The following is a 24878-nucleotide window of genomic DNA, read 5'->3' on the forward strand; positions in this document are numbered from 1 at the left end:
AGGTAAAGGGGAGAAGGAAGAAGAAGAAGAGAAAGAGGAGAAGGGGAGGGGAGAAGGAGGGGAATGAAAAGGAAGAAAGAAGAAAGAAAAGAAGAGTGTTAAGGTTAGTGAGGAGGACAGGGTACTACACCTTTCTGTAAACTCATATCCACCATGCGTGGGACCATCAGCTCAATGAAGTAATTCTTGTTTTTCTCATACTCCTCATCATCAATTACCTGGATGTGAATTGTTTTGCTGTGGACGGAAACATAATAAGTATAATAAGCAGGGAGCAAGGGGCGAAAGAGCCAGCAGAGGAGAAGGCAAGAGGAAAAATCACAAGCTCAGAAGGTCAAAGTTAACTCAATCCATTAGGGGGGCATTGAATACATTGCTTCATACATTGAGCATGCATTGCTGTGCCTAAACTTTAGGCATCATTAGGCACTTTGGGAGGAGCGTAGAAGGTTCTCTGCACATGGCTGCATACTTTGCCCACCCACTGGAGTGACACCCAATCAATCAATGGTATTTATTGAGCGCTTGCTGTGGGCAGAACACCATACTAAGCACTTGAGAGATTCCACTGTAACAGTTAGTAGATACGCTCCTTGCCCACAATGAGCTTACAGTCTAGAGGGGATGGCAAACATTAATATAAATTACAGCTTTGGATACAAAGGGCTGTTGATAGGGTGCAAATCCAAGTGCAAGAGTGACAAAGAAGTGAGTGGGAGAAGAGAAAAGGTCAGAAAGGACTCAGAATAGTCTCTTAGTAGTATGAAAGAGTTAGAACCACACCAAATGTACCTTACTGACATAATGATAATGATCGTCATTGTGGAATTTGTCAAGTGCTTACTATGTGCCAGGCACCACACTAAGCACTCAGACAATCAGATTGGACACAGTCCCTACCCCACACAGGCCTCATGGTCTAAGCGGAAGGGAGAACAGGTATTTTAGCCACATTTTACGGATGAGGCAACTGAGGCCCAGAGAAGTTAAGTGCCTTGCCCATGGTCATGCAGTGGGTAAGTTGCGGAGGCAGGATTGGAACCAAGGTCTCCAGGAACAGTCATACTGTTTCTCTACTGATTTCCCCGAGAGAGAGAGAGAAAGAGAAAGAGAAACCCTTTACGTCCTGGGAGAATTGGACTTATTCAATAGCAGATATTTTCCTACAAATAACTGGGTTTCCACTTCTTTTGCTTTTCCTTCTCCATCAGTCAACTTGGGTTTTATTGAGCCATGACACCTGCTCTCCTGAATTTTGTCAAGTAATTTGCTGCATATTGATATTGATCTATGGAATGGTGATGTGGCACTTAATCTAACGTCGAAGTAGTGATCTTGACCATTCAAAATTCAAAAGCCAGTGGCAGTTTCTTCATAATTTGGTTTCTGAGACCAAACTTAGTACTCCTGCCAACTACCAAATACTGAACTGAATAGAATGTAAGCTCACTAGACTGTAATTTCCCTCATCTCACCCTCAACCACACCATCCAGAGTTTGTAAACATGAAAACTTTCTTCTCACCTTCTCTTGTGTACCATGTGACAGTCATGTTGAGAAGCAGCATGGCTCAGTGGAAAGAGCCTGGGCTTGGGAGTCAGAGGTCGTGGGTTCTAATCCCTGCTCCGCCACTTGTCAGCTGTGTGACGTTGGGCAAGTCACTTCACTTCTCTGTGCCTCATTTACCTCATCTGGAAAATGGGGATTAAGACTGGGAGCCCCACATGGGACAACCTGATCACTTTGTACCCCCCCCCAGCACTTAGAAGAGTGTTTCGCACATAATGAGTGCTTAACAAATAATATCATTATTATTATGTTTGTGTACTGCACTGCAAGGTCAGATCAGGAAGGGAAATACACCTACCAATTCTGTAGTAGTGTACTCTCCCCAGAATTTAGTACAGTGCTCAGCACATAGTAGGAGATGCATCGTGTCCTAGTGGATAGAGCACAGGCTCCTAGTGGATAGAGCACAGGCCTGGAAATCAGAAGGACCTAGTTTCTAATCCCTGCTCTGCCGCTTTTCTACTGTGTGACCTTGGGCAAATCACTTCACTCCTCTGGACTTCAGTTACCTCATCTGTAAAATGGGTTTTGAAACTGTGAGCCCTGTGTGGGACATGGACTGCATCCAACCTAATTAGTTTGTACAATGCCTGGCACATAGTAAGTGCTTAACAAATACAGTTAAGTGCTCACTAAATTCAATAAATTCTATTGATTGACTGACTGAATATGAGTACTTGTATCTCAGTTTGGAGGGATATACCAGCAGATGGCAAGAGACCATCATAGACCTTGTCAACTTGACTTGGCAACACCCACAGCTCAGCTTCAAGTGACTTGTGATTTTCTCTCCATCTCCCTTCACTATCTTTCCTTATCCCTTCTTCCCTCCTTCTGCTTTCCTCCTTCATAGCCGTTTGATCTCTTAACCTCCTTTTGGTTAGGCTGGTTAGGAAGTTTTTCAGGAAATCCACTAACAAGTTAAATATCTGAATGCACAGTAGCTGTAACACTGGGAGCAGCAGCCTTTTACACCACTGGTGGTGGATGAAGAGAAACAATGAGAAATATTTATGCTAGATAGCAGAAAGCTCCTGAGAGACCCTGGAAATGGATTCATCTGGAAGAACAGAGACTCTTTAACTAGCTCATCTGGCTGGTGTGACTCAGGGGTGAAACTGACCAGGGCTCAGTTGGCTACTTCCCTTCTAACTCATGAACTCTGCAGCTGGTTTCGTCTTCTTCCAGACGGTGGTGAAATCAGCAAGGTCTCCCTGAGACTGGAGGGGAAATCAATGGAAAATTCTGGAGGCTTGGGTTCTTTTCAAGGCAGGTGTTGACTGGAGTTCAGAGGGATCTGGCCTGGGTCTTATGAGAATCAGGGGCAGAAATCAATAAGGGCCAGGATATAAAATAACTGGATGGGCCTCACAGAAGCTCTCTCAATCAATCAATGGTATTTATTGAGTACTTGTTGCGTACAAAGCAGCGTACTGAATTACTGCACACTGAGCTCCATGCTGTTTAATGAGCACCAGTTAGAGGAGGTATCAACAAAATAAAAGTGGAGTAAGGGACATTATCAGGATTTTATGCTCTTAATGTGAATATTACAAAGCACGTTTAACGGGATTTTTGAAAAAGAAGCAATATTGCAAGGGTTTTTTGTTATAGAAAAAAGACTAGCCCGAACACTAGTCCTAGTGATAGAGGACAGGCCGAGGAGTCTGAAGGTCACGGGTTCTAATCCCAGCTCTGTGACTTGTCTGTGTGACCTTCGGCAAATCACTTAACTTTTCCGTGCTTCAGTTACCTCATTTGTAAAATGGGGAATTAAGGCTGTGGGTCTATGTGGGACATGGAATGTGTTCAACCTGATGAGATATCTACACCAGTGCTTAGTACAGTGCCTGGTGCATAGTAAGCATTTAACAAATAGCAATAAAACAAAGCAAAACAAAACAAAAACCCTCTAGAATGGGATAGTAGGGAACTACACTTGTGAATCTCTTTAAGAATAAGATAGGTATACCCTGCCTGGCCTGAAACACTTAAGGTCTGTTTCAGCTCTATCTTTAAATTATAAATTACAAATTTATATTAATGTCTGTATCCTCCTCTAGATTGTAAGCTTGCTGAGGACAGGAAATGTTTGTTTATATTGTTATATTCTACTCTGCCAAGTGCTTAGTAGAGTGGCCTGCACACAGTATGCCCTCAATAAATCCAATTTACTGACTTACTGACTGTAGGCTCGTTATGGGCAGGGAACATGTCTGCTAATTCTGTTGTATTGTACTATTTCCTGCACTTAGTACAGTGTCCTGCATATAGTAAGCGCTCAATTAATTTCATAGATTGACGAATTGACAGTGTCTTCTGGATCTTTGCTTCCCCTCTGAGCCAGTGCCCAAAGTGCACAGTGAAGTTCTCGGCCCCCACTGGCTGTTCCAGAACTAAATCTGGCCGGTTCGATCCAGGATCTTCTCAACCCCCTCCCTCTCTCCATGCTTTGTGGGCCTTAGATCAGAGTTCCCTGAGGTCATAAACTGATGGAAATAAGAACGATGGTATTCATGAAGTCCTTACTAGGTTCCAAGTCCTGGGGTACATACAATCAGATCAGATGTAGTAGTCCCTGGCCCACATAGGGCTCAGAGTTCCTGGAGAGGGAGGGACTTCCTTCTGCCCCATTGAAACTAGCTCCTTCAGGCTCAAGGTGGTGAATCATACTAAAGGTGGGTGAGGGGTTAATAAGGAAGCAGCTTGGTCTAGTGGAAAGACCACTGGCCCGGGAATCAGAGGACCTGAGTTCTAGTCTCGGCTCTGCTGTTTGCCAGCTGGGTGACCCTGGGGAAGTCACTTCACTTCTCTGTGAACCTGTTTCCTCATCTGTAGAATAGGGATGAAATACCTGTTGTCTTTGCCCCTGAGACTGTGAGCCTCATGTAGGGCAGGGACTGTGTCCAACATGATTATATTGTAACGACTGGTGCTTAGTACCTACAGTGCTTGGCACATTGTAAGTACGGAACACATACCATTATTAGTAATCAATCAAGCAATCAATCATATTTATTGAGTGCTTACTGGGTGCAGAGCACTGTAATAAGCTCTTGGGAGAGTCCAATAGAACAGAAGCAGTGAGGCCTAGTGAAAAGAACACGGGCCTGGAAGTCAGAGGACGTGGATTCTAAACCCGCTCCACCACAGGTCTGCTGTGTGATTTTGGGCAAGTCACCTCACTTCTCTGGGCCTCAGCTAATTCATCTGTAAAATGGGGATTAAGGCTGTGAGCCCCATATGGGAAAGGGACTGTGTCCAACTTGATTACCTTAGAACAGTGCTTAGAACCGTGCTTGGCACATAGTAAGTGCTTAACAAATGCCATATAAAAATGAAAATAAAATAAAAAACAGAGTTGGTAGACATGCTCCCTGTCCACAAAGAGCTCCCAGTCTAGAGGGATGGTATTTTTGAGCACATTCCTGATGACCCATTCTGTCCACAAATCTGCGTGAGTTATGATCACTCTCCATTTCCATGTTGCTCATTTTCCTGGGGATCAGAACAAGTCCACCCGCTTCTCAACCTGGGGGAGCCAAACGCCAGAATCCCTGCCACCCTGTGGTCTGGAAATAGACACCTAAGACAGCCCTGCCTCTTGCCTCGGTGACCTCGTCCCTCCTGCTGATCCCCCTCCGTCTGACTCGGCGGGATCAGGAAGTGTTTCCTTTCAGTGGCTCTAAATTTATCGCTCTGTCCCTGCCAGCCAGTCTTCTTGCTCTGGCAGTACATGCTGAGTAAGGAGAGTGAGCCATTCAGCTTTTCCCTGGTCATTTCTGACCCCCTGCGTCCTCCTCTTTCCTGCTCTGGTTGGAGACCAGGTCCCCTCAAACCTCCCCCCCACAGCACAACTCGAGGTTTGTTCCCTTTCTTGGGACTCTGGAAGGGCCTGGGATCAAAGCCAGCACCTCCCTCGACAGAACCCCCGATGGAGAAAGAGAGTGGGGGGCCTCCAAGCTTCTGGAGACTGAGTGATCTCTGCCTCCCCATCTCTTCCCCTCGCCTGAGGAAAAGTCAACAATTTAGGGAAGACTTGGGCAGGAAACATCTCCCAGGGACCCCTTGCCCCCTCTGAAGACAATCTGATAGTCAGCCAGAAGTGAGTATCCTGATGACCATTGTGATATTTGTTCAGCACTTATTATGTGCCAAGCACTGGGGCAGATTACACTACAATCAAACCAGGCACAGTCACTCGCCCAAATGGGGCTCACAGTCTAAGGGGGAGGGATGGCAGGTGTTCCGATGAAGAAAGTGAGGCATGGACAAGTTATGTGACTTGCCCAAGGTCACACAGCAGGCTAATGGAGGAACAGGGGTTAGAACCCAGGTTCTTGGACTCCCAGGCCCCTACTCTTTCCACTAGGCCACACTATTTCCTTGTATGGTAGAGCTTTGAGCCTCCACCTCTCTGCTAATCCGGCCTAACCTTGGCTGCTGTTGCCCTCCGATCACACTGTTCTGCCCAGAGGAAAGAGGCAATCTGATATTCAGGGCAACTGCTTGGATACATTGGCAGCTTGGTGAGGCAGGGACTGTGACATTGGCAGCATGGTGGGACAGGGACTGTGTCTGACCTGATTATCTTATGTCTGACTTAGTACAGTGCTGGGCACATAGTAAGCACTTAATACCCACCTCCATTATTATTATCATGCATCGATAGCCTCATCCCCTCACCCTCCTGCATCTTTGACCCACTGATTTTTTAGAACTCCCTTTCCCAAATCCAATAACTCTCACCCTTTGCTCCAAACAGCCCATCATTCTTCCTCTTTCTCAGCCTGGCTTGTCAGTAGAGTCTTCGGGTTACAGCTTCATGTTATAAATAAGCTCTTGACCCTCTGGAAGGAAGTATCTTTTCCTAAAGAATTAAGCTTGCAACAGGAAGAGCCTATAGTGAGGAGGTTTTAGGTCCTTTGAACTGATTGCAACCCTCTTCTCATCACCCCTCTAATCCTCACTGCCTTTATTTGAAAGCCTAAAAGGTCCACAACAGCCAAGAGTTGATTGCCAGAAAACCAGAACCTTTCTCTGCAGGGACGATGGCTCTCTGGAAAGGTCAGTCTTCTGGATACTTGAGCCAACTGGATGTGGTAACATGCCCAGCCATTATTGAACGCTCAGGCCCTTCAGTTGGGAATGTCTGGCCCCGCTTACCCACGAGCTGCCAATCAATCAGTGGTATTCATTGAGTACTTTGTGCAGAACACTTGCCACCTCTCCAAAAAAATCTATTTCATTTGTAACAACTCCCATTTACAGACTCTTCAGAGAAGACATTGTGAGCACTTAGTACAGTGCTCTGCACAAAGTAAGCACTCAATAAACACGATTGATTGAGTACAACTGATTGAAAGCAGTTCAAATTAAGTTCTGAAGTCAAAGGCTTTCGTCTACCAAGACAGACTTCATGGTGATTGTGACCCAGGGCTGATGATCTTCAGAGGGTGACTTTCAGAGGCCTGAAATTGGAGAAATCTAATTGCCCAGGGATGAATAATCCAGGAATGTGGTTACACACAATCCCAAAAGCTCTGGTAGAAATCTATTATTACTCTTATTGTTGCTATTATTATCATTACACTTATTAAGCTCTTACTAAATGCCAAGCACCGTTACTAAGCATTGAGATAGATACAAGTTAATCCCAGATATAGTCCCTGTCCCACTTGGGGCTTACGGTCTAAGTAGGGAGAACAGGCTTTGATTCCCCATTTTGTAGATTAGGAAATGGAGATACAGAGAAGTGAAGTGATTTGTCCAAGATCACCCAGCAGGCAACTGGTGGAGCCAGGATTAGAGCACAGGTCTCCTATCGCCCAGGCCCGGGCTCTTCCCACTAGGCCACCCTGCTCCTCACTGAAAGCATCCAAGGGCTATGAGCTCCATCAAGGATCAGACAAAACTGCAAAGGCTTGTGCCCCACCATTAAAGGTGCACTGTTGCTTGCCGTGTTGAGCCCTGGGGTGGCCCCTACTACAAGCCCCACAGAATCTGCCAGTGTCCAAGGAGAAACCCATAATGGCCAGGCCTGTATAAGCCCCTAGCTCTCCATGATAATCTTACATGGAGCTTAGTGGCTTCAGTCCATTGATTCTGAAAAGGCTATCTCCACAAGGAGTTTGGCCACCAGGTTTGAGGACCTTGCCACATCCCTCGTCTCGACTCCTCAGTGACCACTCTACATCTTCTTGGGTTTTGGAAACACTTGGAAGGAGCATGGCCTCCTGGAGAGAGCCCAGGTCTGAGAGACAAGAGACCCAGCTACTAGCCTCAGCTACACTACTTGCCTGCTATGTGATCTGGGTAAAATGGGGATTACGCCTATTTAGACTATGAACTCTATGTGGAACAGGGATTGTGTCCCATCTAATTAACTTGTAGCAATCCCAGAGTTTAGAACAGTGCTTGACATAGAGTAAATGATCATAGTAATACCATGATAATAATAATTAAATACCTGTCCTCCCTCCCCCTCAGACTATGAGACAGTGACCACCTGATTCTCTTGTGCTTGGCACATATTGAGACCTTAACAAAGACCGCTATTATAATTACTATTCCTGTCGCAAGTTTGATAACCTGCAGAATCCTTTAGTTTGTAAAAGCAGAATTCTTTTACGGTATTTGTTAAATGCTTACTATGTGCCAGGCACTGAATTAAGCACTGGGGCAGGCTCAAGACAATTAGGTTGGATTCAGTTCCTGTCCCACATGGGGCTCACAGAGCAGGAAAATGAAGCCCAGAGAAGTTAAATAACTTGCCCAGGGACACACGGCAGTAAGTGACAGAGTCGGGATTAGAACCCAGAGCTGTTGAACCCAGGCTGACAGGCCCCTTGTGTTTCTCAGGATTCCCTGGGCAGATCTGAACAAATGGCAGCCTCTAGCCTAGTCAGTTTAGCCCTGTAGAGGCAGTGACCCCAAGATGAAAAGACAGAGTTACAAACTGTAGCAGACTCTGCCAGCTGCAGAATTAGATGCCAGAGAAAGAAGGCTTCATTGCCAACGGAACTCCTGACCTTTCATCTGCCTGTCCAGGTCTACCCTAAGGGTGAGGGAGCTTAAGATCATCATCATCATCAGTGGTATTTACTGAGCCAGTACCGCATACACAGCACTGTACTAAGCACTTGAGAAAGGACAATACAACAGAGTTGGTAGACCCGGTCCCTATCCACAATGAGCTTACAGTCTAGTGGGGCGGGGGTAGACATTGATAGATATACGTGCCAAGTGCTGTGAGGCTGATCGTGGAGGGGAAATAACAAATGCCCAAAGGTCACAGATCCAAGTGAATAGGTGAAGCAGAAGGGAGTGGGAGCAGGGGAAAAGAGAGCTTAATCAAGGAAGGCCTCTTGGAGGAGATGTGACCTTATAAAGAGATTTTCTTTCAGACTTGCGGTTTGTAAACACACTGAAGCAAAAAGCTTGGATTTAGGCTAGTGAACGCCAGTTTGAACAAGTTAAGCCATTGGCTATCCTTGTGCTTATGCTTAGAGTTCATTTGCTGGTGTCTTGAAGTAAGGCTTAGTACTTCATTATGCAACTCGCAACTGAGCACCAAAAATAGAAGAGGGGTTCTTCATCTTGGACTACCCTCCCCCTGGAAAAGCACGCTGTCAAATCAAACAATCAGTGGTATTTACTGAGCACCAACTATGTACTATGTGCTTGGGACAGTTCATGACAAGAGAATTAGCAGATACATTCCCTGCCCAGGACAAGCTTATATTCTAGAAGAAAAGACATTAATATATAGAATTTATAATATAGAATTTAAAAGTATGTACATCGCTTTGGGGTTGAGGGTGGGGTGAATGTCAAATGTCCAAAGTTCACAGATCCAAGTACATAGATGTCTTTTTCTACCTGGTGCATTTTATTGCCAAATCACCTTACATTAGTTATTTTAGAGAAGCAGCATGACCTAATGGATAGAGACTGGGACTGGGAATCAGAAAGACCTGGGTTCTAATCATATCTCTGCCACTTGTCTGCTGTGTGATCTTGGGCAAGTCACTTAAATTCTCTTTGCCTCAGTTATTTCATCTGAAAAAATGGGTATTGAGACCATGAGCCCCATGGGGGACAGGGTCTGTGTCCAACTCGACTTGCTTGTATCCACTCCAGCACTTTGAACAGGGCTTGGCACATAGTAAGCACTCAACAAATGCCATTATTCTCATTATTTAATTTGCTCCCCACAACATCTCTGAGAGGTAGGGTTCAGGTATTATTCTCCCCATTTTACTGATGGGTAAACTGAGGTATGGGGCAATTAAGTGACTTGCCCAAGGCCACACCATGGGCAGATGTTCTTGGTACTGTGGCTGCTTGAAAAGGACAGGGATTTCCATTGCAAGTGACACCTTCACCCTTTGACCCATTATGAATCAAGGATCAAACAGGATAGTGCTTGCTCTTATTTATACTGAACTCGATTGGCTAATTCTGTTTGAACACCTGTTGGGCTTCAAATTCCACCACTCTTGCCTGAATTAAAGATTGTGTGACACCGGGGTTCGGGTTATCTTCCCTGGATTAGGAGTCTGTGCTCAGATTGGATCTATGACCTCTCAGGTATGAACCAATGTCCTCGAAAAATTGGCCAGCAAATCCCAGCCTCCTGGGAGATGCTGACATTTTGATACAGTAAATGGAAAGGGCTAAGGATTTCAAAGCAGTTTACATGCCTGATCCGGCGGTGAGCCTCATCGTTCCCTTTTGGAATGAGAATAATAATTGTGGAATTTGTTGAGTGCTTACTATGTGCCAAGTACTGTTCTAAATGCTGGGGTAGATAAAAGACAATCAGGTTGGACACAGACCCTGTTCCACTTGGGGCTCACAGGCTCAATTCTCATTTTACAGATGAGGTAACTGAAGCTCAGAAAAGTGAAGTGATTTGCCCAAGGACACTCAGCAGACATATGGCAGAGCTGGGATTAGAACCCAGGTTCTCTGACTCCCAGGCCTGTGCTCTATCTACTAGGCCACGCTGCTTCTTTCATTCAATTCAATAGTATTTATTGAGCGCTTACTATGTGCAGAGCACTGTACTAAGCACTTGGAATGAACAAGTCGGCAACAGATAGAGACAGTCCCTGCCGTTTGACGGGCTTACAGTCTAATCGGGGGAGACGGACAGACAAGAACAATGGCAATAAATAGAGTCAAGGGGAAGAAAATCTCGTAAAAACAATGGCAACTAAATAGAATCGAGGTGATGTACATTTCATTAACAAAATAAATAGGGCAATAAATTGAGCAGACGAGTACAGTGCTGAGGGGATGGGAAGGGAGAGGAGGAGGAGCAGAGGGAAATGGGGGGAATTTTTGGAAGTGGTTCAACCTTATGGGTAGGGAAAGCTAATTCTGTTGCACTGTACCCTCCCAAGTGCTTAGTATGGTGCACTGCAAATAGTAAGTGCTCAATAAATACCATTGATTGATTGATGAAATAGCAATCAGAAGAGGACTCTTGGTTCCAGGACCTAGACTGAGTCCATGAGCGTAACTATGGCTATTTCAGCCATGTGCTCCCTCACCTGAATAGGTGATGCAGAAGGGAAGGCGAATAGGGAGAATGACAGCTTAATCGAAGAAGGCCTCTAGTAGGAGACTGATTGACTGACAGATGTGATTTTCCTTCTACCAGTAAAGTGTTTTACTGACTTGGAGTGTAAACTCACCGACTGTAGTAACCAGATCTACTTACTGTATTGTATTCTTGCTTAGTACAGTGCTCTGGACACAGTAGTGCTCAATGAGTATTCCTGACTGATTGACTGATGGATGGACAGATTGAGCCCTCTAAATCCAAACCTCTAGACCTGGATTTGACTCATGGCATCTGTCTCATGTTCCCACTCAGTTCATCCCAGGGGTTGTCTGGTGGACTATACCAAGATGTGACACTATGGGTTTTGGGATTAAATGGTGGCGAGATCCACAAGGTCAATAAATATCCCCATGGAAAGATCTGGGTGGCTAATCTGTAAAATTGCACAATCTAGCATCTCTCCTTCTTCTGATACAGAGCAAACAATTGGCCAGAGGCAAACACTGGCAAATAGAGATTGGCAATCCAAGGGTCTGGACAACCTCCCCACCCCAACTTGATACCGTTCAGGGGTGGGGAGGGGACGAAAGAAAGTCCACACCCTCAAAAGTAGAAGGTGGGCATTTAGAAAGCTGGGTGGACCACCCCCATTCATAATCAAAGGCTTTGCTTGCAGGGGTGAGGGATCCGACTCAATCAATCAGTGGTAAGTATCAAGCACTTACCGACCCCTAGCCCACATCCTGCCTCTGGCCCGGAATGCACTTCCTCCTCAAATCCTGCAGACAATTACCCTCCTCCCCTTCAAAGTGTCATTTAAGGCACAACTCCTCCAAAAGGCCTTCCCAGACTAAGCCACACTTTTCCTAATCTCCCACTCCCTTCTGCATCACCCTGACGCTCCCTTTTTTCTTCTCCCCTCCCAGCCCCAGAGCACTTATGAACATATCTGTAACTTTATTTATTTGTATTGATGCCTGTCCTCCATCACCCCTGGACTATAAACTTGTCGTGGGCAGGGAATGTCACTGTTTACTGTAGTATTGTACTTTTCCAAGTGTTTAGTATAGTGCTCTGCAAACAGTAAGCACTCAATAAATACAATTGAATAAGTGAATGACTATGCGCAGAGCACTGAATTAAGTGCTTAGGAGAGGATGACATAGCAGGTAAACACAATCCCAGCCCTCAAGGAGCTAACAATTTAGCAAGGCTAGCCACAAGTGTGCCCCTTCCAAATACTGTTTCAGCTACTGATTTTCACAAGCTAATTTTTGATAGTTGAATTCTTCATTTGTTCCAGTAGTTTTTAATTTGTTTTGGGTTGCAATTTCTAGTGTCTGATCTCCCCCACTTAAAATGTGAGCCATTTAAGGGACAAAGATTGAGTTTGATCTATTTAGTATTTACCCCATTTCCTTCACAGGGCTCTGCACAAAGTAAGTCCCAAATAAACAATAATAACAAAGATAATAATAATAATATGTGCTCTGGTCAGTGTTTTGGGAGATGTTGGGTGTCTTTGACTCGCCTTCTATCTCTCTAGAGGAGCTCAAATTGTGGAATAATTTGGCCATTCCTGGGGAGGAGGAAGGAGAAGCAGTGTGGCATAGTGGCAAGAGGAGAGGAGTGGGAGTCAGCCTCTGCCACTTGCTTGCTTGTGTGATCTTGGGTAAGTCAAAAGCAGAAAGGGCTGGGGGAAGAAATACCAGGTCATTAACCCAAGAGTCCGTAACACCTGTCTCATCCATCCCCAAAATGAGTTACAGGTTAATAATAAGTGATAACTGTGGTATTTGTTAAGTGCTTACTATGTGTCAAGTACTACACTAAGCACTGGGATAGATACAAGATAATAATGATAATAATAATGATGGTATTTGTTAAGCGCTTACTATGTGCAAAGCCCTGTTCTAAGCGCTGGGGGGATACAAGGTGATCAGGTTGTCCCACGTGGGGCTCACAGCCTTAATTCCCATTTTATAGATGAGGTAACTGAGGCACAGAGAAGTTAAGTGACTTGTCCAAAGTCTCACAGCTGACAAGCGGTGGAGTCGGGATTAGAATCCATGACCTCAGACTCCCAAGCCCATGCTCTATCCACTGAGCCAACCTGATTATCTGGAAACAATCCCTTGCTCCCAGGCTAAGGAGGAGGTATTTATTGAGTGCTGACTATGTGCAGAGCACTGTACTAAGCTCTTGGGACAGTATAATACAACAGAATTGGCAAATACATTCCATGCCCACAATGAACTTACAGTCGAGAGGACAAGCTTACAGTCTAGAGGTAAAAGTATTAAGTCCCCATTTTACAGAACAGAATACTGAGGCACAGAAAGTTAAGTGAGTTGTTCAGGGTCACACAGCAAGAGGTAGAGCTGGGATTAGAACCCAGATCCTCTGACTTCAAGGACTGAGAGGGTCAAAAAAAAATAAAAGCCATGAATGTGTTTTTCTCTGTGAGGGGAAACAAAGAGAAATGATCGGGGATGAAGGAACCAGCTAGAGTTAACTTGAAAAAAATGAAAGTTATCCTTTATTACCAAAACCTCTCTCTAGACATGAGACAAGTAATGGTCACATATAAAATACACTTTAAGTAAATAAAAAAAAAAGCAGCAGCATGGTCTAATGGAAAGAACCCAGGACTGGAAGTCAAGAGATTCTAATCTAATTCAAATCTAAAATGGGGATTAAATATCTGTACATCCTCTCTTTCAGGCTGTGAACCCCATGCAAGGCAGAGACTGTGTCTGACCTAATTATCATTATCTACCCCAGTGTTTTTACAGTGTTTCATCGTAGTAAGCGTGTAAGAAATAACACAGTTATTAAACGCTCTGGGCATGCCACTCCCCCCCCCCAAAAAAAACCCTCCAGTGGTTGCCTATCAACCTCTGCATGAAACAAAAACTCCACACTCTTGGCTTCAAAGCTCTCCATCACCTAGCCCCCTCCTACCTCACCTCCGTTCTATCCTTCTACAGCCCACCCCGTATTCGCCGCTTCTCTGCCGCTAACCTCCTCACAGTCCCTCATTCGCACCTGTCTCACCGTCGACCCCTGGCCCACGTCCTCTCACTGACCTGGAATGCCCTCCCTCCTCACCTCCGCCGAACTAATTCTCTTTCCCTCTTCAAAGCCCTATTGAGAGCTCCCTTTCTCCAGGAGGCCTTCCCAGATGAAGCCCTCCCTTTCCCTCTGCTTCTCTTCCCCTCCTCATTCCCCCTATTCCTTCCCTCTGTTCTTCCTCTTTCCCCTCCCCACAGCACTCGTGTATGTTTGTATATATTATTTATTACTCATTTATTTTGTAAATGATATGTCTGTATCTATGATTCTATTTATCTTGATGATATTGACATGAGACTATTTGTTTTGTTTTGCTGTGTCCCTTCTTTAGACTGTGAGCCCATTGTTGGGCAGTGATTGTCTCTACCTGTTGCCGAACTCTATGGTCCAAGTGCTTAGTACAGTGCTCTGCACATAGGAAGCGCTCAATAAATATGATTGAATGAATGAATAATAAAATAGCTATCAATATGTCAAACTGATGTCACCAGAAATCATAGTTTGGTTAAGCAATAACTACTCTGTGTCCCTTATTCAAGGGGAACTTTATTATGGTATTTGTTAAGCACTTACTATGTGCCAGGCACTGTACTAAGTGTTGGGGTAGATGCAAGTTAACCAGGTTTGACATAGTCCATGTCCCCCGAGAGGTTCACAGTCATAGTTCCCATTTTACAGATGAAGGAATGAGTGTCAGAGAAGTGAAATGACTTGCCCAAGGCCACATTCCCACTTGACAGCAGCCTATATACATCAAATGGGCCAAATGGGATTATCAACAAGCAGCCCACCAGTCCAAGCATGGAAGTCACTTATGCTGGGCTGAAATCAGCTCCTCTGCCTGGGGCCTGGATTTCTGACCATTATCCTATACAAGTCACCTCTCCAGGTAAAGACACCCTCTCTCCCAGTGGCAGTCTCAGACTGTGCCAAGACAGCGAATCAGCATTGCTTAATGGTTAGCGCTTGGGCCTGGGAGTCAGAAAGACCTGGGTTTTAATCCCGGCTTCGCCATTTGTTTGCTGTTTGACCTTGGTCAAGTCACTTCACCTCCCTGTGCCTCAGTTACCTCACCTGTAAAATAGGGATTAAGATTGTGAACCCCATGTGGGACATGGATTGTATTCAACCTCATTACCTTGAATCTACTCCAGAGCTTAGAACAGTGCCTGACACACAGTCAGTGTTTAACAAATACCATGGATTGATTGATTAAAAAATGAGAGAGATGTCATCTAGACTCTAAGTTCCTTTTGGGCAGGGTTCATGCCTGCCAGCTCTATCCTAATGTAGTGTGCTTAATAAATACCATTGATTTATGGATTGATTGATTGCTCTGCCTAAGTAAGTACTCAAAAAAACCATTGATTGTTTGACATTGATTAAAATACCCCCAGCCACTCAATCCTATCCTAGCGTACTCTTGTCTTCAGGTTTTCTCCCTCTCTCCAAAAGTAGAATCCCAATTTCCTTCTCAAATCTCTTCTCCCATCTGCTTTATCCCCTCTTCCTTCTACAGTACCCTGGTATTTTTCCTCAACCTCAAACTTTTTCCAATCATCCTCAAAATTGGGCCTGTTTATGGCTGCCCATTTGGATTATTCCAAATGACACTAGGTTATGAGAGAAGATCTTGGAGAAGCCATGAACTACAAATTCACTGGTGTGACATGGCACAGAAATCTAACAGCAGATCACAATAAAGTACAGTTAAACCCCAAATAACACACTATGACCTCTGCACACAGTAAGCAGTTAATAAATACTATCATTACTATTACTACTACTATTAAGATGGCCTTTTCTTCACTTTTGAGTCTTTTTTTTAAATAATGGTATTTGTCAAGCACTTACTATGTGCCAGCCACTGTACTAAGCACTGGGGTAGATACGAGTTAATCAGCTTGGACACAGTCCATGTTCCACATGGGGCTCACCGTCTTAATCCTGATTGTACAGATAAAGGAACTGAATCCCAGAGAAGTGAAATGACTTGCCCAATGTCACACAGCAGGCAAGTGGTGGAGCTGGAATTAGAACCCAGGTCCTTCTGACTCCCAGCCTTCTGCTCTACCCAATGGGCCATGCTGCCTATCAATGAGTTAATGAGAAGCGGTTTGGCCTAGTGGAAAGAGCCCAGGCCTGGGAGTCAGATGACCTGCGTTCTAATCCCAGGCTCATCCGCTTGTCTTCTTTGTTACCTTAGATGAGTCACTTAATTCCTCTGCATCTATGTTTTCTTTTCTGTAACCTGAGAATTCATTCATTCATTCATTCATTCAATAGTATTTATTGAGCGCTTACTATGTGCAGAGCACTGTACTAAGCGCTTGGGATGAACAAGTCGGCAACAGATAGAGACAGTCCCTGCCGTTTGACAGGCTTACAGTCTAATGGGGAGAGACGGACAGACAAGAACAATGGCAATAAATAGAGTCAAGAATGAAATACGAATGAAATATGAAATATGAATGAAATATGAAATATGAATGAAAGAGAATGAAATATCTGTTCAATCTCCAACTTAGACTGTAAGATAGGGGCTGTGCCTGATCTGATTATCTTGTAACTACTCGAGTGCTTAGCACAGTACATGTCATACAGCAAGCTCTTTAGTATTTCTACTACTACCACTATTTGGTAAGTACTTACTATATGCCAAGTACTGTACTAAGCACTAGGGCAGATTCAAGATAATGAGGTCCCCCATGGGACTCACAGTCTAATTTAGAGGGAGATCGGGTATGGAATCCCCATTTTGTAGATAAGGTAACTGAGGCACAGAGAAATTAAGTGACTTGTCCTAGGCCATACAGCAGGTAGTGGAGCCAGAATTAGAACTCAGGCCCTCTTAGGCCCAGGCCTGGGCTCTTTCCACTAGGGCATGCTGCTTCCCAAATGCCTCTATGACTAGTATCATGGACATATCATTTGCTTATTACAATTTTTAAGAAATATTTGAAGACTGAAACTGAAACAAAACTGAAGGTGGAAAAGAAGAGGTTCTTCTCTTTCACAATAACTGTTTCTTTTTCCTGTATCCTTTCTGCTATGATGATTTATCCCAGTCTTCTTCCCTTGATTCCCTGATTCCTGCCCAGATCCCCACCAACCCTTCCTGATCCTTGTTGTTGCTGCTGGGATGTTCTGAAAGTTGTGCAGCCTGGGAAAGACCTTGCTCCTCATTTCCGAGTCTCTGGTGAGGAGGAGTTCCCAACCTGATTAACCTCCACCCACCCCATTGCTTAGAACAGTGCTTTACATAGAGTAAGTGGTTAACAGTTACATGGGGAAGAAGCATGGCCTTGTGGATATAGAACAGGAGTCAGAAAGACCTGTTTTCTAATCACATCTCCTCCACTTGCCAATTCTGTGCCTTGGGCAAGTCACTTCACTTTCTCTGGGCCTCAGTTACCTCATCTGTAAAATGTGAATTCAGACCACATGGTACAGGGGCTGTGTCCAACCTAATTTTCTTATATCTATCCTAGTGCTTAGAACAGTGCTTGACATGCAGTAAGCATTTAACAAATACCATCATTATTATTAATAATAATAGGTAAAAGTTTCCCAGCACCTCCCTACACCTCCTAGAGCTGGAGGAAAATTGTTTCAAGGGATAACATAGGAAGGGAAAACACAATAGTCAAGCTCCAGGACAGGGAACAACTGGAAGCCCCGGTCAAATTTTTATTCTATTTTATTTTTAATGGTATTTTGTTCAGCTCTTACTATGTGTGAATCATTGTACTAAGTGCTGATAAGCTAATCAAGTTGGACAAAGTCCATGTCCCACTAGGGCTCACGGTCTTAATCCCCATTTTACAGATGAGGTAACTGAGGCTCAGAGAAGTGAAGTGACTTGCCTAAGGTCACACAGTAGACAGGCAAAGCAGGGATTAGAACCCAGGTCCTCTGACTCCCAGGCCCCTACTCTATCCACTAGGCCACGCCATTCATATGATCCTTTGATGACAGAGTAGGTCCCTATAAACAAAATAATCTTCCGGCACTCCCCTCACTCCCAGATTTTTCTCAAATTTTTGAAAATATTTGTTAAGCACTTACCTTATGCCAATTACTGTACTGAGTGATGGGGTAGATACAAGCTAATCAAGTTCGACAAAGTCTGTGTCTTACATGGGACTCACAGTTTAATCCCCATTTTACAGGTGAGGTAATTGAGGCACAGAGAAGTTAAGTGACTTGCCCAAGGTCACACAGCAGACAAGTGGAGGAGCAGGGATTAGAACCCGGGTCTAACCTGAGGATTTATGGCATGAGGCAACTTGACTATTACTGAACCTCTTTCCCATTAAAGCTTTCAAACTCCTGAAAAGGTGTCTAGTTTTTGATTTCCCTCTGTGCCTTTGGCCCAAATTAACCTCATGCTGAGTCTGGTTTAAATTTGGGTTGTCAAACCGTGTTTTATTGAGTCAGATCGACTTGTCTCCTGGGGCTTTAGCTGTATGAGAGCCATTTATTGGTAAACTGCATCTTCTGAAGTCACAGAGTCTATATATAGTATGGCTGATGGTCCTTTTCACTTAGGATCTCAGAGGTTTTTCTCACCTTAACCTCTTCATCCTCAGAATATCCCTATATCTGAGCAGACAGGCGTGTGCATAGGTATATAGAGTCTCACATTACCAACAGGAAATGCATACACCTTGTAATGATGACATCTGTATCTAGTGACATGGTCACTAAACTGTAAACTCATAGTGGGCAGGTAACGTTTCTGCTAATTGTTTTATTGGGCTCTCTGAAGTGCTCTGCACATAGTCAGGGCTCCATAAATGCCATCGATGATGATGATATTTGTTAAGCATTGACTGTATGCCAAGTACCGTGCTGACCTCTGAGGTAGAGGGAAGGTAATCAGGTTGGATATAGTCTCTGTTCTAAATGGGGATTGGATATAGTTCCTGTCCCAAATGGGGTTCACAATCTTGAGGGTAGGAAGAATGGGTTTTTATCAGTAGTTGTAATAATAACAATAATAATAACGGTGGTATTTGTTAGGAGCTTAATGGTAATGCCAACCTACTCACTGTACCTCCCTCTCATCTCTCTCACCACCGACCTCTCGTCTCCGTCCTGCCTCCGGCCTGGAATGCCCTCCCTCTTCATATCTGACGGAAGATCACTCTTCCTAACTTCAAAACCTTATTCAAAGCACATCTCCTCCATGAGGTCTTTCGCCCTAAGCCTTCATTTCCTCTTCTCCCACACCCTTCTGTGTCATCCTAATTTGAACCTGTTATTGAGCTCTCCCTCAGCCCAACAGCACTTATAGACATATCCGTAATTTACATATTTACAGTAATGGCTGGGTCCCCCCAATAGACTGTAAGCTTCCTATGGGGAGAAAATGTGCCTACCAATCCTGTTCTAATGTACCCGCCCAAGCACTAAGGTCAGTGCTCTGTATACATCAAGGTCCAAGGTGCCACATCAAGCAAATGGAAGGGCCAGGATTAGAATCCAGTTCTCCTGACTCCCCACCCTGTGTTCTATCCACTAGGCCATGCTGCTCTTTACGGGTTGACAGAAGTTCCCTTCACAAATCTCTCCATGGCCTTGCAAATACATCCACAGAGCTTCAGCCCAGATTTTGAATTTCCCCATCAATTGACACCCTTTCCCATTCCTATTCTCTCCCCTCCTTTGAACCCTGGGTGGGATAGAATCTGTGATCTGATTTGACTTTCTCTACCCTAGCGCTTAGTACAGTGCTTGGCACGTAGAAAACTCTTAGCAACTATCAAAAATATAATTATTATTATGGCTCACCCCTTCTTCTGTCCCCCATTCTTCTCATCTAACAGAAGTCAAGTATCTATCTGCCGTAGACATTCCCTCCTCCTGCCTTCACCATTAGGGCTAGGATGCAGCTAGATCTAATTTGCCATCAGCACCAAAAACCCTAGTTCCCTTTGCTGTTTGAGCAGATCATGCTACTATCTCCTGATGGAATGGAACTCTCTGTTTCTTAGGGTGAACTACAGCCCAGAAGGTGGCAGTCTGTCAGTCATTTGTATTTATTGAGTGCTTACCGTGTGCAGAGCACTGTACTAAGTGCTTGGGGGAGCACAGTATAACAATATAACAGACACTCTCCTTGTAAATCGGTACAATCCCCCACAGACACGTCCAGTCCCTGGACCCCATTCAGTTTTCTCAACGCATCATGCCCCACTTAGCCTCCATATCCAAACTACCCACCCTGGATGACTAATAGATGTTCTCAACACCACCCTCTCTACTGAACTCAACTCCCTCACTCCCCTATCCCTTCAGCGTTCTCATACCACTAACCCATAGCCCTGGATCACCTGCACAGCCCACCTCCTTTCCTCTTATGCTCGGGCCGCAGAGTGCTACTGGTGGAAATCTAAATATCGGGCCTACTTTGTCCACTTCAAGCTTATCTTTGCATGCTTTGCATGCTTCTTGATTCTATTTAGTTGCCATTGTTTTTACGAGATGTTCTTCCCCTTGACGCTGTTTAGTGCCATTGTTCTTGTCTGTCCGTCTCCCCCGATTAGACTGTAAGCCCGTCAAACGGCAGGGACTGTCTCTATCTGTTGCCGACTTGTTCATCCCAAGCGCTTAGTACAGTGCTCTGCACATAGTAAGCGCTCAATAAATACTATTGAATGAATGCTTTAACTCTGCCTTCTCCTCTGCCCGGCAAAACTATTTCTCTACCCTTTTTGACACCCATGCCCATCACCCTCCCCAGTTGTTTCAGACATTTAACGCCCTCCTCAGGCCTCCTGCCCCACAGCGTCCCCCATCCCTTATCCCCAGTGAGCTGGCCACCTAATTTATTAAGAAAATTGGCACCATCAGGTGGGAGCACCCTAAAATCCTCAGTCCCTCCCGCTTCTGGCCCCCTCTTCAACTCTCCCATTTTTCCCACCAGTATCTCCAGAAGAGATCTCCTGCCTCCTCTCAAAAGCCACCCCCTCCAGATGTGCATCAGAATGCATTCCTTTGCACATTTTCAAAACTCTCTCCCCCTTTCTTCTTCCCTTCCTAACAGCTATTTTCAACCATTTGCTCTCCAGCTCCCCAGTGGCTTCTTCCCCACTGCTTTCACACATGCCCCTGTCTCTCCTATCCTAAAAATACCCTCCCTTGACCCCACAGCTCACTCCAGTTATTGCCCCATTTTCCTCCTACCATTCCTCTCCAAACTCCTTGAGCAAGTTGTCTACACTCCCGTCTAAAATTCCTCTCCTCCAATTTTCCCTTTGACCCCCTCCAATCTGGCTTCCTTCCCCTTTGCTCCACAGAAACCACCCTCTCAAAGGTCACTGATGGTCTCCTTCTCACCAAATCCAATGACTTCTACTTCATCCTAAGCCTCCTCAAACTCTCAGCTGCCTTCGACATTGTGGACCACCCCTTACTACTGGAAACGTTATCCAACCTTGGCTTCACTGACTCTGTCTTCTGGTTCTTCTCATCTCTCAGCCATTCATTCTCAGTCTCCTTTGTGAGCTCCTTCTCTGCCTCCCACCCCCTAACTGTGGGGGGTCCCTCAAGGTTCAGTTCTGAGTCCCCTTCTATTCTCCATCAACTTCTTTGGAGAACTCATTCGCTCCCAGGGCTCCAACTACCACCTCTATGCAGATGAGACCCAAATCTACATCTCCAGTGCTGATCTCTCTGTCTCTCCAGTCTCGCATCTCCTCCTGCCTTCAAGACTTCACTACTTAGATGTCTTCCCATTACCTCAAACTTAACAGTCCAAAACAGAGCTCCTTATCTTCCCACCCAAACCCTGTTGTCTCCCTGACTTTCCCATCACTATAGATGGCACCTCCATCCTTCCTGTCTAAGAAGGTGTTATCCTTGACTCCTCTATCTCATTCAACCCACATATTCAATCCATCACCAAATCCTGTTGGTCCCAACTTCACAACATCACTAAAATCTACCCTTTCCTCTCCATCCAAATTGCTACCATATTAATACAATCACTCATCCTGGCCCACCTGGATTACTGCTTCAACCTCCTTACCAACTTCCCAGCCTCCTGTCTCTCCCCACTCCAGTCCATACTTCACTCTGCTGCCCGGATCCTTTTCCTACAAAAAACTTTCAGGACATGTCACCCCCTCCTCAAAAAACTCCAGTGGCTGCCCATCCACCTCCATATCAAACAAAAACTCCTCAGCATTGGCTTTAAAGCAGTCCATCACCTTGCTCCTTCCTACCTCACCTCACTTTTCTCCTTCTAAACCCAGCCTGTAACACTCACTTTTCTAGTGCTAATCTTCTTACTGTGCCTCCATCTCTTCTGTCTCACTGCTGACCCCAAGCCCACATCCCGCCTCTGGCCTGGAATGTCCTCCTTCCTCAAATCTCACAATGACTCTCCCCTCCTTCACAACCTTATTGAAGGAACATCCCTTTCAGGAGGCCTTCCCAGACTAAGGCACTTTTCCTCTTCTCCCATTCCCTTCTGTGTCATCCTGACTTGCTCCCTTTACTCTTCCCGCAAACAGCAATTACATATGGATCTGTAACTTTATTTATACTGATGTCTGTCTCCCCCTCTCTAGACTGTAATCTCATTGCAGGCAGGGAATGTCACTGTTTATTGTTGTACTTTCGCAAGAGCTTAGTACAGTGCTGCTTACACAGTAAGACCTGAATAAATATGATTTAATAAATGAATGACAGTGCTGTGGGGCTTGGCGGAGGGTGGATGAATAAAGGGAGCAAGTCAGGAAGATGCAGAAAGGAGTGGGAGAAGAGGAAAGGAGGGTTTAATCAGGGAAGGCCCCCTGGAGAAGTTGTGCCTTCAATAAGGCTCTGAAGGAGGGGAGACTCATTGTCTGCCAGGTTTAAGGAGGGAGGGCATTCCAGGCCAGTGACAGGACAAGGGCAAGGGATCAGCCAGGAGACGGGGAGATAGAGGGTTCCAGCAAGGTTCTAGCAGGGTGGCCAGGGGCTTAGGCCCCACCGAGACCAGCCCGGAAGCACCCGTGATGTGACAATCTCACTACAGTGACGTGATGGAGCCATATGGTCTCCACTGTTGCGGAAATCGTCTTCCTCATTGGCTGCCCATCCTTCCACCTCTGAGAGGCTTTCGACCCTTTCGACGTGCTGGCTGACTGATTTTAGGCCAGGTGTTGGAGGCCCAGAGCCTTAATGGCTATATTTGGATGTTTTGTCTTTTGGGGAGGCGGGGAGAACCACTGTGTTGCTATGGTGATGCCAGCATGGGGGAAGAGGAGATGGGAAGGGACTATGGAACTGAGCCATAATCATCTATCTGCCTTGCTGGTTGACACCAGGCCATTTCAGTTTCTACACCCTACCTCACTGACTCACCAGGCAGAGGGGAGACAGAATGTGACAGCACATGGAGATGGAAGAGTCTCACACTTAGCATCCCACTTCAGCAAGGTGATAGGAGCTACTCCATCTTAACTTCCTTCTTCCCCTCCTCCTGGAGAGTCTTTATTCTACTTCTACTCTCTATTACTGCAGAAAAGCAGTATAGCTTAGTGGGTAGAGCAAGGGCCTGAGAGTCAGAAGGACCTGGATTCTAATCCCTGCTCTGCCACTTGTCTCCCGTCACTTCACTTCTCTGGGCCTCAGTTCCCTCATCTGGAAAACGGGGATTAAGACTGTGAGCCTCATGTGGGATATGAACTGTGACCAACCTGATTAGCTTGTGTCTACCCCAACACTTAGTACATTGCCTGGAGCAGAGTAAGTGCTTAATCAAACACCACAAATATTATTATGATTATCACTCCAAGAACAGTTTTTCCTTTGGGAGCTTGGCTCAGATAGTATCAGGGCCACAGTGTCTGGCAGAAAGCAGGAAAAGCTCAAACCAGGAGTTTCGGTGGTTGATGGAGGCACTGAATCTGACCACAGAGGAAGTTACGAGGGTGCTAGCCCAGCTTCCTACTTGGCTTTGGAGACAGAGACCTTGCTACAATAGAAGCTTTGGCATTACCTCAGCTACTGAACTCAGAACAGCAGTTCTGGGGTCTAGAGCCCAGTGCCCTCCAGCTCTGCTGAAAACAAGAACTGGGAACTGACGGAGGGACACCAGCTCTCGTGTCAACACTTCCATGTCACCTGAACACCTGGGTTCTCATTGCCCCCTCCCCAGATAGACTGGAAGCTTGGAACTCTCCCAAGTGTTTATTATGGTGCTCTGTACACAGTAAGCATGCAATCAATAGTACTGGCTTATTAGAAACAGGGGTCTAATGTGGCCACTAGGTTTAAAACCCAGGCCATCAATAACCAGTCTGAACTGCTGTGGGGCAATGAATTGGAAAGGTTTTAGTACTTGCTATAGAACTTGGGAGCATCAAATCTAGCTTGATTGAAGCTGCTAAGGTAATTAATATGTTTTATTGAGCGCCTATTGAAAAAGTACACTAAAATCAGCAGACATGATTCCTGCCCTGAAGGAGTTAATAATTTAGTGGATGGAGGAAGACAGACATGAAAATAATTTACCAATAGGAGGAAATAGTACTCTGAAAAGATATGTATTTAACTACTTAGGTGGAATGGAAATTGGAGGTATATGATTGTAGTTTTTGTTAAGCGCTTACTATGTACCAGACACTCTACTAAGTGCTGGAATAGATAAAAAATGATCAGGTCT

At 45.1% G+C, this 24878-nt stretch overlaps 1 protein-coding gene across 5 annotated transcripts in view; it reads right to left on the reverse strand.

Moving 5' to 3' along the window:
- The window catches only part of SLC8A3 (solute carrier family 8 member A3), a 112663-nt gene that overhangs the window by 33227 nt on the left and 54558 nt on the right, over positions 1 to 24878 (reverse strand). Inside the window, exon 2 of one of the 5 annotated variants that reach the window (XM_039911521.1) lies at positions 131 to 237. The exons of the other annotated variants lie outside the window; for them this stretch is intronic. Within the exon in view, the coding sequence (XP_039767455.1) occupies positions 131 to 237 (107 nt within the window). The remainder of the gene's footprint in view (positions 1 to 130; positions 238 to 24878) is intronic. 5 annotated transcript variants of the gene reach the window in all.

The sequence above is a fragment of the Ornithorhynchus anatinus genome, chromosome 1 (assembly GCF_004115215.2).
Source record: "Ornithorhynchus anatinus isolate Pmale09 chromosome 1, mOrnAna1.pri.v4, whole genome shotgun sequence".
NCBI lineage: Eukaryota > Metazoa > Chordata > Mammalia > Monotremata > Ornithorhynchidae > Ornithorhynchus > Ornithorhynchus anatinus.